The sequence below is a fragment of the Acomys minous genome (assembly GCF_964271855.1).
Source record: "Acomys minous genome assembly, chromosome: 16".
NCBI lineage: Eukaryota > Metazoa > Chordata > Mammalia > Rodentia > Muridae > Acomys > Acomys minous.
This window is the reverse complement of record NC_140498.1, coordinates 68,652,455-68,665,032: the sequence shown is the minus strand read 5'-3', so window position 1 is coordinate 68,665,032 and position 12,578 is coordinate 68,652,455. Positions and strand designations below refer to the sequence as shown.

The 12,578-nt window shown below is 49.3% G+C and overlaps 1 protein-coding gene across 1 annotated transcript in view; it reads left to right on the top strand.

Moving 5' to 3' along the window:
- LOC311585749 (kinesin-like protein KIF19) overlaps positions 1-7,125 on the top strand; it is a 49,141-nt gene extending 42,016 nt beyond the window's left edge. Inside the window, exons 18-20 of the mRNA XM_084761267.1 lie at positions 708-858; positions 3,491-3,598; positions 6,112-7,125. Coding sequence (XP_084617393.1) covers positions 708-858; positions 3,491-3,598; positions 6,112-6,212 — 360 coding nt within the window. The 3' untranslated portion in view covers positions 6,213-7,125. The remainder of the gene's footprint in view (positions 1-707; positions 859-3,490; positions 3,599-6,111) is intronic.
- The last annotated feature ends 5,453 nt before the right edge of the window (positions 7,126-12,578 follow it).

Here is a 12,578-nt window from a genome sequence, read left to right as displayed (position 1 = left end):
CTTTCTTTCTCATTTACTTTTATTTTATGTGCACTGGTGTTTTTCCTGCATGCATGTCTATGTGCAGGTGTCAGAACTGGAGTTGCAGACAGGTGTGAGCTGCCTGTGGGTGCTGGGATTTGAATCCGGGTCCTCTAGAAGAACAGGCAATGTTTTTAACTGCTGAGTCATCTCTCCAGCCCCACAGTTAGGGTTTCTATTGCTGTGAAGAGACGCCACGACCGGGACAACTCTTATAAAGGAAAACATTGAATTGGGGCTGGCTTATAGTTCAGAGGTTCAGCCCACTCTCATCATGGCAGGAAGCATGGCAGCACGCAGGCACACATGGTGCTGGAGAAGGAGCTGAGTGTTCTACATCCTGAGCCATAGGCAGCAGAAGCGAATGCCACTCCAGGCCTAGTTGAAGCATATGAGGTCTGCCCCCCACAGAGACACACTTCCTCCAACAGGGCTGTCCCTAGTCCAACAAGGCCACTCCCTATGGGCCAAGCATTCAAACACATGGGTCTCTGGGGGCCACCCACATTCAAACACCTTCTCTACAAGGGAAGGGGGCAGGAGTCAGACCCGGCCACCCACTTGTTCCTTTATTGGGGCTGTTTGGTGATTCGGTGATTCTGTTACTCTGGCACATAGTAGGTGTTTACTAAAAACAACCTCGGCACCCTCATTCCGCCCTTCCATGTTCCTTTTCCAAACTGCAGACGATGGAGAGACATCAGCCCTCTACGGAGCAGCCACCTGAGGGCCAGCTGTCCCCTGCACACCTCCAGCCACCAAAGCAGTCCGGGAAGAGCTTTTTCCCTGCTGTCCCCGCGGCCTCCAAGATGAAACCCAGCCTCAGTTCTCACGCAGGTATGGGGCAAAGGAAAGAAAAATAAAGTTTTCTGTGTCTCAGGCCAGACAAGCCAAAGACCGGGGGCAGTCTGGGCTGTCATGGGTTGGCCATGATTTTTCGTTTGAGTTTTGGCTTTTTTTCCCCCCCTAATTTGCTTAATTGATTGTTGGGTGGATGGGCCAGTGACCTGGAACATTAAGATCCCTCAGACCATCTTTTCATATCTGGATGTAGAGTTCATATCTGTCTAGACATAAACCAATTGGGATGGATTTGAAATGGTAGCATGTTTGCTTAGCGTGCGTGGAAGCCCTAGGTTCCATTCCCCAGCAGAGGGTGTGGTGGTCCAGGCCTCAGCACCTGGGAAGTGGAGGCAGGCAGATCAAAGACTGGAGGTAGTCCTCAGCTCCATGGTAACTTTGAGGCTAGCCTGGGCTATGTGACACCCTCACTTAAGTAAAGCAGAGAAGCTTTGTTGTTGTTGTTGTTGTTGTTTATTTTGTTTTTGTTTTTTGCTTTTCAAGACAAGGTTTCTCTGTAGCCTTGGCTTGGTCCTGGACTCCCTTTGTAAACTAGGCTGTCCTTGAACTCACAGAGATCTGCCTGCCTCTGTCTCCTGAGTGCTGGGACTAAAGGTGTATGCCACCACACCTGGCTGCTTTTGTGTGTGTGGGTGTGTGAGACAAGCTGGCCTAGTAATCCTAGCTGGCCTGGAACTTTCTTTGTAGGCAAGGCTGCATTTGAACTCAAACTCATAGAGATCCACCTCCATCTGCCCCCAAAGTACTTGGACTAAAGACATACGCGAGGCATGTGCCATCATGCCTGGCCCGAATTTTTGTTTAAATTTATCTTGACAAATGTTTTGCTATATAGCCCAGACTGTTCTTAAGATTGCAGTTGTGGCTCATGCCTTTAATCCCAGCACTCTGGAGGCAGAGGCAGGCGGATCTCTGTGAGTTCGAGGCCAGCCTGGTCTACAAAGTTGGTCCAGGACAGCCAAGGCTACACAGAGAAACCCTGTCTCGAAAAAACAAAAACAAACAAACAAACAAACAAAAAGATTACCACTCTCTTGCCTCAGCTTCCTGAAGTCCGGAATTACAGGCATTTGCTGTTCTGTTTCTAGACGTTGGTTTCTGTGATCACAATTAGTTCATAAAGTGCCACACAAGCTTGAGCAGCCATGGAGAAGCACAGTGCTGTAGTGTGTATCTGCAGCCCTGGTGATGGGGCCAGAGACTCGAAGCTCCTAGCCAAAGCCATGAGCGCCAGGGTCAGTGAGAGACCATGTCTCAAAAACAAAGTAGAAAGCTGTGAGTGGTGGTGCACACTTTTCTGGGGGAGAGGAAGGGGGTTGAGACAGGATTTCTCTGTGTAGCCTTGTCTGTCATGAACTCACTTTGTAGACCAGGCTAGCCTCTAACTCACAGAGATCTGCTGCCTCGGCCTCCTGAGTGCTGCGGTTAAAGGCGTGTATACCATTGGACGGGATGCCTTTAATCCCAGGCAGAGGCTGGCTGATCTCTGTGAGTTCAGAGCCCAGCCTGGTCTAAAATGAGTTTCAGGCCTGCTAAGGCTACACAGTGAGACCCTGTCTCAAAAACAAACAACAAACAAACGGTGGAGAGTGATGGAGGAAGATACCCAGGATCGACCTCTGGCTTCCTCATCCACGCGAACTCACATGCACACACATGACAGAGCACCTTATGGCTCGCTCAGTGGCCCTTCAAGAACTAAACTCTGAGCCAGGCAGTAGTGGCGCACTTTAACTCCAACACTGGGGAGGCAGAGGCAGGTGGATCTCTGTGAGTTCAAGGCCAGCCTGGTCTACAAAGTGAGTCCAGGACAGCCAGGCCTAAAACAGAGAAACTACCTTGGGAAAAAAAAAAAAGGAGGGATTGCACATCTGAATAAAATTTTATCACCAAGACAAAAAATAAATTTTTTAAAAATTTTTTAAAAATTAAAAAAAAAAGGAGGGGCTGGAGAGATGGCTCAGAGGTTAAGAGCACTAACTGTTCTTCCAAAGGTCCTGAGTTCAATTCCCAGCAACCACATGGAATCTCATAGCCATCTATAGTGAGATCTGGTGCCTTCTTCTGGCTTGCCAACTCACAGTCTGTATAATAAATTCTTTTTTAAAATTATATTTAATTTAATTTTAATTTATGTGTGTTGGTGTGAGGTGTCAGATCTTGGAGTTATAGACAGTTGTAAGCTGCCATGTGCGTGTTGGGAATTAAACCCTGGTCCTTTGGAAGAGCAGTCAGTGCTGTTAACCACTGAGCCATCTCTCCAGCCCCTGTATAATAAATTCTCAAAAAAAAAAATTAAACTCTGGGTCTGAGCCTCACAGGAAGCAATCGCTGGTAAGACGATGCCGAGGCTGCGTTGGGGGTGCGGGTGGGGGTAATTGAGAGTTTGAAGCCAAGCCAGACTGCTTAGCAATTTAATTTCTCTAAATCTACCTCTTTCTTTTCCTACTCCTCTTTGTCTTCTTCCTCGCTCCTTGGTCCCCAGCCTCCAGCCTCCCGTGGAGCCATAGGGAGGTAGTGAGGGAGGCGCCTCCTCTCCCACTGCTGACTTTGGTCTCTAGGCTTGGTGGGTACAAATAACAGTCCCTGTTGCTGGTGTCTCCTTCAGACGAGAACACACTTCAAGTGCCAGAGGTCAGCTTCACCTTCCCCAGTGCTATGTGGCAGAGCAGCGCAGCACCAAGCCGGCCTCCCCTCCTGCCACGTGACATCCGAGGTCAGTGGCTGTGCCTCCAAATCTGTGTCCCCCTGTCCCCCACCCCACTGGCATCTTGGATACTCATGTTCCCTCTGAGGGAGAATCAGTGGAAGGGCAGCAGCCTCCCACTGTCCAGGCCACTGTCACTTGTAAACGATATACTTAGCAATGCTCTCAGAAGACAGGGGGTTGGGGGTGACCCTGGCAGTGTGTGGACTGCCAGGACTCGAAGCTGAGCTCTCTGTTTCCCTTGGCCAGCTCCATGTACTGGTTGGGAAGAGACATTAGGGACCAGGTGGCTTTCCATGCTGTCCTTGTCCCAGCAAAAGTCCCCTGGCATCCCTGATGGAGCTCTTCACTCCCCCTCTCAAACATTTCCCTTAACTTTGAATGAGACATCTGGTCCATAGTGCCTAGCTGGGTCAAGGGTCAAGGGTTAAGGGTCAAGGGTCAAGGTGGGCAGGAGAGGGCGGAGGAGGCAAGGAGGAGGAGGGTCAGCAGGCTTCAGGGCTTGAGGTGACATAGCTGGGAGTGGGATACTGGTGGAACAGGCACTGCTCAGTGGAGCCAGTGGGTCAGCGCTCTGTCCTGGGGAGGTGGCACCAGGGCAATGGGAGCAGGAATTAGGTGGGCGTCTGCTTGAGTCCATTCCCTACCCACTGCATATGGCTCCTTCAAGTTCTTTTAACAAATATTCTTACTGGGGCTGGGGGTATAGTTAACTCTGTATATGTTTGCCTTGCAAATATGAGGTCCTGAGACAGACCCCCTGAAATCCATACAAAAAAGCCCAGTGTGCTGGTGTGTGCTTATAATCTGAGATCGGAGAAGACAGAGGCAGGGAGATCACTGGGGTTCACCATCCATCCATCCATCCATCCATCCATCCATCCATTCATCCTAGGGTCCAAGAAACAACACCTGAGAGTGTACTGTGACCTCTGCACAAATGTTTACTGTCATGTAGACACATCTGCACACACCTGTGCACACATCACACAACCAAGTTTTTTTTTTTTTTTTTGGTTTTTGGAGACAGGGTCTCTCTGTGTAGCCTTGGCTGTCCTGAACTCACTGTAGACCAGGCTGGCCTTGAGCTCGCAGCAATCCGCCTGCCTCTGCCTCCCGAGTGCTGGGATTAAAGGCGTGCACCACCACCGCCCGGCTCAAGTATTATTATTTTGTTGGATAACTTTAGCTCCAATTTATGATCTGGGATAGCATCTTCTCCAGCCGGGTGTGTAGTCACTTTGTAGACCAGGCTGGCTTAGAAGTTACAAATGTCATCCTTCACCTCCTGAGAGTTAAGATGACAACCCTGTGCCGTTTCACCCCCCACCCTGCTCACCGCCAGCTCACCCTGGTTTATTCCTTCACAGCTAAGTCTGTTGTGGTTTGTTTGACTGAGAATGATCCCAGTTAAAACCTCTCACAGGACAGGAAGCATTACTCTGCAGGAGGGTGGCCAGGCTAGGTGGCAGTCTTGAGGGTTGCAGCCGTGTCCCTCTTCTTCCTTGCCTCCTGACAAGCAAGACTCTAACTTCCAACCAAACCCCAGCTATGAGGTTGGCCACATTAGTGTCCATGTTCATGTCATCGCCATCTCAAATGGAGAAGCCAGAGCTACCCCGATTCCCTCCTGGGGCCAGCAAACTTCCTTTAGCATCCTTAATACCATTGGGTGAAGTCAAACACTCCTGGGCTGTTTGACTACCAGGATTTTGAGGGGGTAGAGGGAAGTGGGCGGTCCTTCCTGTTGTCTGACATCAGTTCCTGGTGCTGCATCTTTTTTGTTTGTTTTTGCTTTTTGAGACAGGGTCTCTCTGTGTAGCTTTGGCTGTCCTAGACTCGCTTTGTAGATCAGGGTGGCCTCGGATTCACAGCGATCCACTTGCCTTTGCCTCCCAAGTGCTGGGATTAAAGGTGTGCGCCACCACGCCCGGCCCTGGTGCTGCATCTTAACTTTCCCTCATGCTACTGTTTCCGGGGTGGGGATTAAAGGTTCTGGAGAAAAGGGTCTTCCAGGTGCTAACTGGTCAGCCAAGCATGCTGAACGACAGCCTGTTTAATACTGTATCTTTGAGTGTGGGGGATAGGGAAGGGTCCACACAAGTCCCCATCTTTGTCGCATTTGGCCAGAGCTGCTTAACTGAGTGGCCTGGGAGCATGGAATAACCACATCAGCCTGAAGGTTGATGAGGAAAGCTTTTGAGGTCACACATGATAGCTGGAAGAGGAGTCTGGTATTGAGGAAGTCAGCTGCATGTCCCAAATGTGTGTGCGTGTGTATTTGTGTATATGTTTGTCTATTTGTATATGTGTGTATATATGTGTGCATATGTGTGTATATGTGCGTGTACATGTGTGTGCATGTGTGTGTGTGTGTGTGTGTGTGCAGGGAGAGTCCAGGTCCTGTGATGTGAGTATCAAGTTGCGGGTGGCCACAGATGTGCTAAAGTCACAACGTCTGGTGAATGTTGACTTCGCTTGGGTTGGTCTGGCCACAAACTAAAGTCTCCTATCCACCCCAGGGTCTACAGATAGCAGAGGCCGGCGTCACAGCCCACTGCCTCCCAACAATCCTTCCAAGCTGCAGGGTGGCAGTGCCAAGAGGCCAAGGCGTCCAAAGTAGATGGCAGCAGGAGACAGCTACCTGGAAGGCCAAGAGTCCGGTGGACCCCAACACTGGAGCAGAGATGGAGAGTGAGTCACCTCACATGCTTGAGGACCTGGCCATGTTGACTTTGGCCTTTCCTGGGTCATTACAGTTGCTGAGGATGTCCCTGTGACAGCTCCATGTCCCTAGATTCTGATGACTAATAGCCCGTGGCCCACACTCAGGCTGTGGAGGTCCCCAGGGTGGAAGAATGTGTCCTCATTGCCTCCCGCCACTGAACAGTCTGCAAGTGGTCATCTGGGCAAGCCAATACCATGGAAGACAGAGTGGCTTTTCCCCTGCTACCTGGTTCTCCCTCTAAGGCCCTACAAGCTTCTGAAGCTCCCAGTGATGCTAACAAGGGAGCTGATGGTGAGAGGCAAGAGGGAATAGCCCAGGCCAGGGAGAAACGTGTCCTTTGATTTTACTGGAAACTTGCATGGGGAAGACCTAAGGGGCTTAGCAATTTGGGTCTATTTGTTTATTTATTTGAGACAGGGTTTTGTGTAGCTCAGGCTGGCTTTGAACTTGCAATGTAGCTGATGATGACCTTGAACTCTTGATCCTCCTGCCTTCCTCTCTCAACTTCTGAGATTATAGGCATGGGCTACTACACCTGGGATGCAACTCAGGACCTCTGGCATGCTAGGCCAGTGCCCTAACACCTGCCACATTCCCAAGGCAGGAGAAAGAGGACACAAAACTGAGTTCCATGTTTGGTAAGACATTGCCTTGTCTGTTTTTCAAAAACCATTGCCCTGGTTTTTCAAGACAGGGTTTCTCTGTATAGCCCTGGCTGTCCTAGAACTTGTTCTATAGACCAGGCTGGTCTTGAACTCAGAGATCTGCCTGCCTCTGCCTCTGCTGGGATTAAAGGCATACACCAACACTACCCTGCTTTGTCTTTGATTTTTGAGATGAGGGTTTGAGGCTTACGGGGCTGGAGGCAGGATGATCAAGCTGAACAAACCTGGAGACCAAGGCAGTAAGAAGCTTTCCTCGGCAGTGCCTGCCTCTGCCTCGGCTCCTGCTTCAGTCCCTGCCCTGGCTCCCCTCAGTGATGGACTGCTAGCTGAAATAAACCCTCTCGCCCTCAAGCTGCTTGGCTTCAAATTTATCACAGCAAGGGAAGGCAGAATGGGGCACCTCCCAAGACAAAGGGGAGACAGGCTGGTGGACTGTGGTTTTGCCTCCTTGGGGTTGGGAGGTGGAGGTGGGTGGCAGCCCCCTCACTGACTAGGAAATGTTGGGCAGGTGCTGCAGCTGGATGCTGAGGTTGTCCCTCCGCCACCTGCAGTGATACCTGCTGCCAGGGAAGATGGTTCAGGACTTCCTTGAAGATCACCCATTTGGACGTCTCAAGCTGCGTGGGGGGACTTCTGTACTTGGGGGCCTTTGCTGTGAGCTCTTTGAGTCCTGTTGATGCCCGCCTCAATTGTGGTGAAGTGGTTCAGGGCATAGGGAACTTGACTGTGAAGCCAGCTGTGCTCTCAGGCCTGCTGGGCCCCAAGTGCCACTAAGAACCCTTTAGACGGGGCAGAAGGTGTCTTTAGGACATCACAGTCTGTCTCAAAAAACCACAAAAAAAAAAAAAAAAAAAAAAAAAGACGTCACAGTGTCAAGCAAACTTTTTCCCCCTCTGTGTTTCTCAGAGTTTCTCTGTGTAGCCTTGGCTGTCCTAGAATTCACTCTGTGACCTTGAACTCAGAGATCTGCCTGCCTCTGCCTGCCTCTGCCTCCCCAAGTACTGGGATTAAAGACATGGGCCACCACGTCTTCAGCAAACTTCTTGAGGTCATCAGTCATGGCTGAACTCACCAAGAGATGGGGTGGAGAGATAGCGTTGAGGGTAAAGTGCTTGCTGTGCAACTGTGAGGACCTGAGTTTGGATCCCCAGAGCACATACAAAAGCTGTAGCATAAGATAATGTGTGTCCGTGATCTCAGTGCTCCAACACGGGGATACGAGGCGGAGACAGAATATCTGGACTGCTGTAGGCCAGTTGGCTGGCATGTGTGGAAGCGAATGGGAAAGCCCGCCCCAAACAAAGTGCAAGACTGACACTGGAGGTTGTCCTTTGACATCCACACACACTATGACACATGTGTATCTACGCTATACAAACATAAAGTTAAAAAGGAATGAGAGCCAGTCAGTGATGGTGGCACAGGCCTTTAATCCCAGCACTTGGGAGGCAGAGGCAGGTGGCTCTCTGGAAGTCTGAGGCCTGATCTATAGAGCAAGTCCAGGATAGCCAAGGCTACACAGAGAAATCTTGTCTTGAAAAAACAAACAAACAAACAATGAGTGAAATGAAGCCTGGTGGTGGTGGCAGCTTTAATTCCAGTACTCAGGAGGCAGAGAAGGGCAGATCTCTGTGCGTTCAAAGCCAGCTTGGTCTACAGGATAGCCCTATTCAGGGCTATTACACAGAGAAACCCTGTCTCAAAAATCGACAACAATAATAATGAAATAAAAATGGTGTGAGGATGTTGGCTAAGTTGGTAGAAAGCTTGCACAAACCTCTGCATCTACAAATAAGAATGATGATAGCGAGTAATACTACTAGTAGTTAATAATAGAAGAGGAGGAGGTCCACAGAAGGGCAGAAGGACAGAAGGCAGGGAGGCAGGGAGGGGTCTGCAGAGGCTGCCAGACAGAAGGGCCATGGCATCTGTTTGGGCTGCTCAGCAAAGAGTGAGCTGTTGAGTTGGGGATATGCAAGGAGGTGGATCCTTGGGTTAAAAGGCTCACTGGTGGCCTGAGCAATAGGTGGCAGATGGCTAAGGACCCCTCTGCCTCATTCCTGAGAGCAAGTCACCCCACCAGGAAGCTGGAGGCTGACCTGAGACTGGCCTTTACTCCTGGGCCCTTGCACGGAGGAGTGTCTTAGTGCACCAGCATCCAGAACAGCGCAGGACAGCAACCAGGACTTCCCGCTCTCAGTTCTGGAGGCTGCGGGGTTCAGGGCAGGGCAGAGATGCAGATGGGGTCTACTGAGACCTGTGTCAGGGTTGCAGACCACTGAGGACTTTTGTGGTAGGAACAAGGGAAGTGTGAGAGTTTGGTTTATGAGGGCACTAAGTGTTCCACCCTCATGCCCTCATCACCTTCCTCTTCTTTCTTCTTCTTCTTCTTCTTCTTCTTCTTCTTCTTCTTCTTCTTCTTCTTCTTCTTCTTCTTCTTCTTCATCTTTTCCTTCTCCTTCTTCTCCTCCTCCTCTTCCTCCTCCTCCTCCTTCTTCTCCTTCTCCTCCTCCTTTGATTTGATTTTAGTTTATGGGCAATGGGGCTGAAGAGTTGGCTAATGGCCTGTTCTTCTAGACAACCTAGGACCAATTCCTAGCACCCACAATGGTGGCTAACAACCATCTGTAGCTCTAATCCTAGGGGATCTAGTATCCTCTTGAGGCCTCCAAGGGTATACCCATACACATAAAAATTTAAAAATAATAAAATTTCCAAAACAAAATGGAGTGTTTTGCCGGGCTCGGTGGCCCACGCCTGTAATCCCAGCACTCAGGGAGGCAGAGGCATGTAGATTGGTGTGAGTTCGAGGACAGCCTGCTCTACAAAACGAGTCCAGGACATTCACAGCTACACAGAGAAACCCTGTCTCAAAAAGCCAAGAAATAAAATGAAATAAAAGATAAATAAGTGTTTTGCCTGTATGTATGTCTGTGTACCAAGTCAGTGTCTGGTCCCCATAGACATCACAGGAAAGTTTCAGATCCCTTAGAACTAGAGTCGATGCTGGGTGTGAGCGGCTGTGTGGGTCCTGGGAACTAAGCCTGGGTCTTCTGCAAGAGCAGCCAGTGTTCGTAGCTGCTGCGCCAGCTTTCCAGGCCTATGTTATCATATTTCTTTTTTTCCTCTTTCTTTCTCTCCCCCTCTTCTTCCTCCTCCTCTGTGTTTCTCTGTGTAGCCCTGACTGTCCTGAAATTTGCTCTGTAGACCAGGCTGGCCACAATCTCAGAGATACACCTGCCTTTGCCTCCCAAGTGCTGGGATTAAAGGTTTGTGCCACCAAACCTGACACCAGTTCCTATTTTTTTCAAACATTAATTTAATTTTTTAACAGAGATAATATGTATTTTTACATATACAAGTATATTATTATACATATATACAATAAACTACCTGCAGCAAGAAGAACCATGAAACAATCAGGAATTATATAAATGTTACATTCATAGTAGTGTTTTGGCCATTTGTATTTGGCAACCTTGAAGAGAACATCTTTCCTAATTTGGTACATCTAAAATTCTGGGTTTTTTGTTTGTTTGTTTGTTTGTTTGGTTGGCTGTTGGGTTTTCAAGACAGGGTTTCTCTGTGTAGCCTTGACTGTCCTCGACTTGCTTTGTAGACCAGGCTGGCCTCGAACTCACAGAGATCCTCCTGCCTCTGCCTCCCGAGTGTTGGTATTAAAGGCGTGCGCCACTACCGCCCAGCACATCTAAAATTCTGAATGTAAATCAATATCTATCGTAGTTCATCTCTATCAACTTAAAACATCTATCTAGACCTAAAAATATCTTAACCCCCAAACAACTAAGCGTAATTGTAAGACTAAACTATTTGGTCTTCAACCCCATTAGAGACATGAGAAGTAATAAAATTAATTACCTGAGTAGAGAGGAAGTGCAGGTTAGCAACTTCCAAAATGAGAAAATGACAGGAACAGTTTGCTGCCTGATCAGTCACCCAAAACTCTCTATAATGTTGGGGCATCGTCTTTAGCCTTCTAGCCCAGTATATCTGTCAGACGTATTTGTGAGGCAAGGCAGATTTCTTATGGATAGCCATTCTGACGAGGGTGAGATGGTATCTCACAGTAATGTTAATTAGCAGTTTCCTGATGGCTGGGCACGCTGAACCATTTTTAAAATTGTTATTAGTTATTTGTGTTTTCCTTCTGAACACTCTCTCGTCATTAGCCCATGTCTGAATAGGCACTTGTATCTCCTTAGGGTTTCGTTTCTACAGTTCTTTGTGACTTCCAGTTACTAAGTCCCTGTCTGAGGTATAGCTGTAAATTCCCCACTCTGGGTCTCCGTGTGCTTTGCTCTTTTTTTTTTTCTTTTAATCTGCGAAGAAACTTTAATTTTACATGATCTTATCTAATTTTTTTTCCAGACAGGGTCTCTCTGTCTTAGCCTTGGCTGTCCTGGATTCACTTTGTAGACCAGGCTGGCCTCTTACAGCAATCTGCCTGCTTCTACCTCCTGAGTGCTGGGATTAAAGGCGTGCTACCACGCCCAGCCCTATGGTCCCATCTATTGATGGTTTCTCTCTCTTTCTTTCTTTCTTTCTTTCTTTCTTTCTTTCTTTCTTTCTTTCTTTCTTCCTCCCTCCCTCCCTCCCTCCCTTCCTTTCTTGTTTTGTTTTCTTGCTTGTTTGGGCTTAGGGTTTCTTTGTATAGCCCTGGCTAGAACTTGCTCTGTAGACCAGGCTGGCCTTGGGTTTACAGCAATCAGCCTGCCTCTGCCTCCTGAGTGCTGAGACAAAAGGTGTGCGCCACCACTGAGAGGCGTGATGGTTTCTTTCCTTATTCTCTAGATCCTCATAGCTGTCTGGGACCCAGGGTGTGCCAGAACCTCCCAGTGGCCTCTTCACTGCCAACTGATATTTTCTGGTTCATTCTTGCAAGAGCCACAGCTACTTATGTTTTTCTGTTGCAACTCTAGTTATGAAACCAGGAAGGCACATGTCCTTTGTCTAAGACAAACTCTGAGTCCCAGGGTCCTGAAAGCCCTTGAATGAGGCCAGAAGAATAGACTTGGAGGCCCACCTACATGAAGGAGCTTGGAGTCTAGAAAAATGACATGGGGCTGGGGGCATGAATTGGAGCACCTGCCTAGCATCCCCCAGTGAGGGGCTGAGGTGTATGGATCAGTGGTAGAGCACCTGCGTAGCATCCCCCAGTGAGGGGCTGGGGTGTATGGATCAGTGGTAGAGCACCTGCGTAGCATCCCCCAGTGAGGGGCTGGGGTGTGGCTCAGTGGTAGAGCCCCTGCCTAGAATCCCCCAGTGAGGGGCTGGGGTGTGGCTCAGTGGTAGAGCCCCTGCCTAGAATCCCCCAGTGAGGGGCTGGGGTGTGGCTCAGTGGTAGAGCACCTGCCTAGCATCCCCCAGTGAGGGGCTGGGATGTGGTTCAGTGGTAGAGCACCTGCCTAGCATCCCCCAGTGAGGGGCTGGGGTGTGGTTCAGTGGTAGAGCACCTGCCTAGCATCCCCCAGTAAGGGGCTGGGGTGTGGTTCAGTGGTAGAGCACCTGCCTAGCATCCCCCAGTGAGGGGCTGGAGTGTGGTTCAGTGGTAGAGCACCTGCCTAGAATCCCCCAG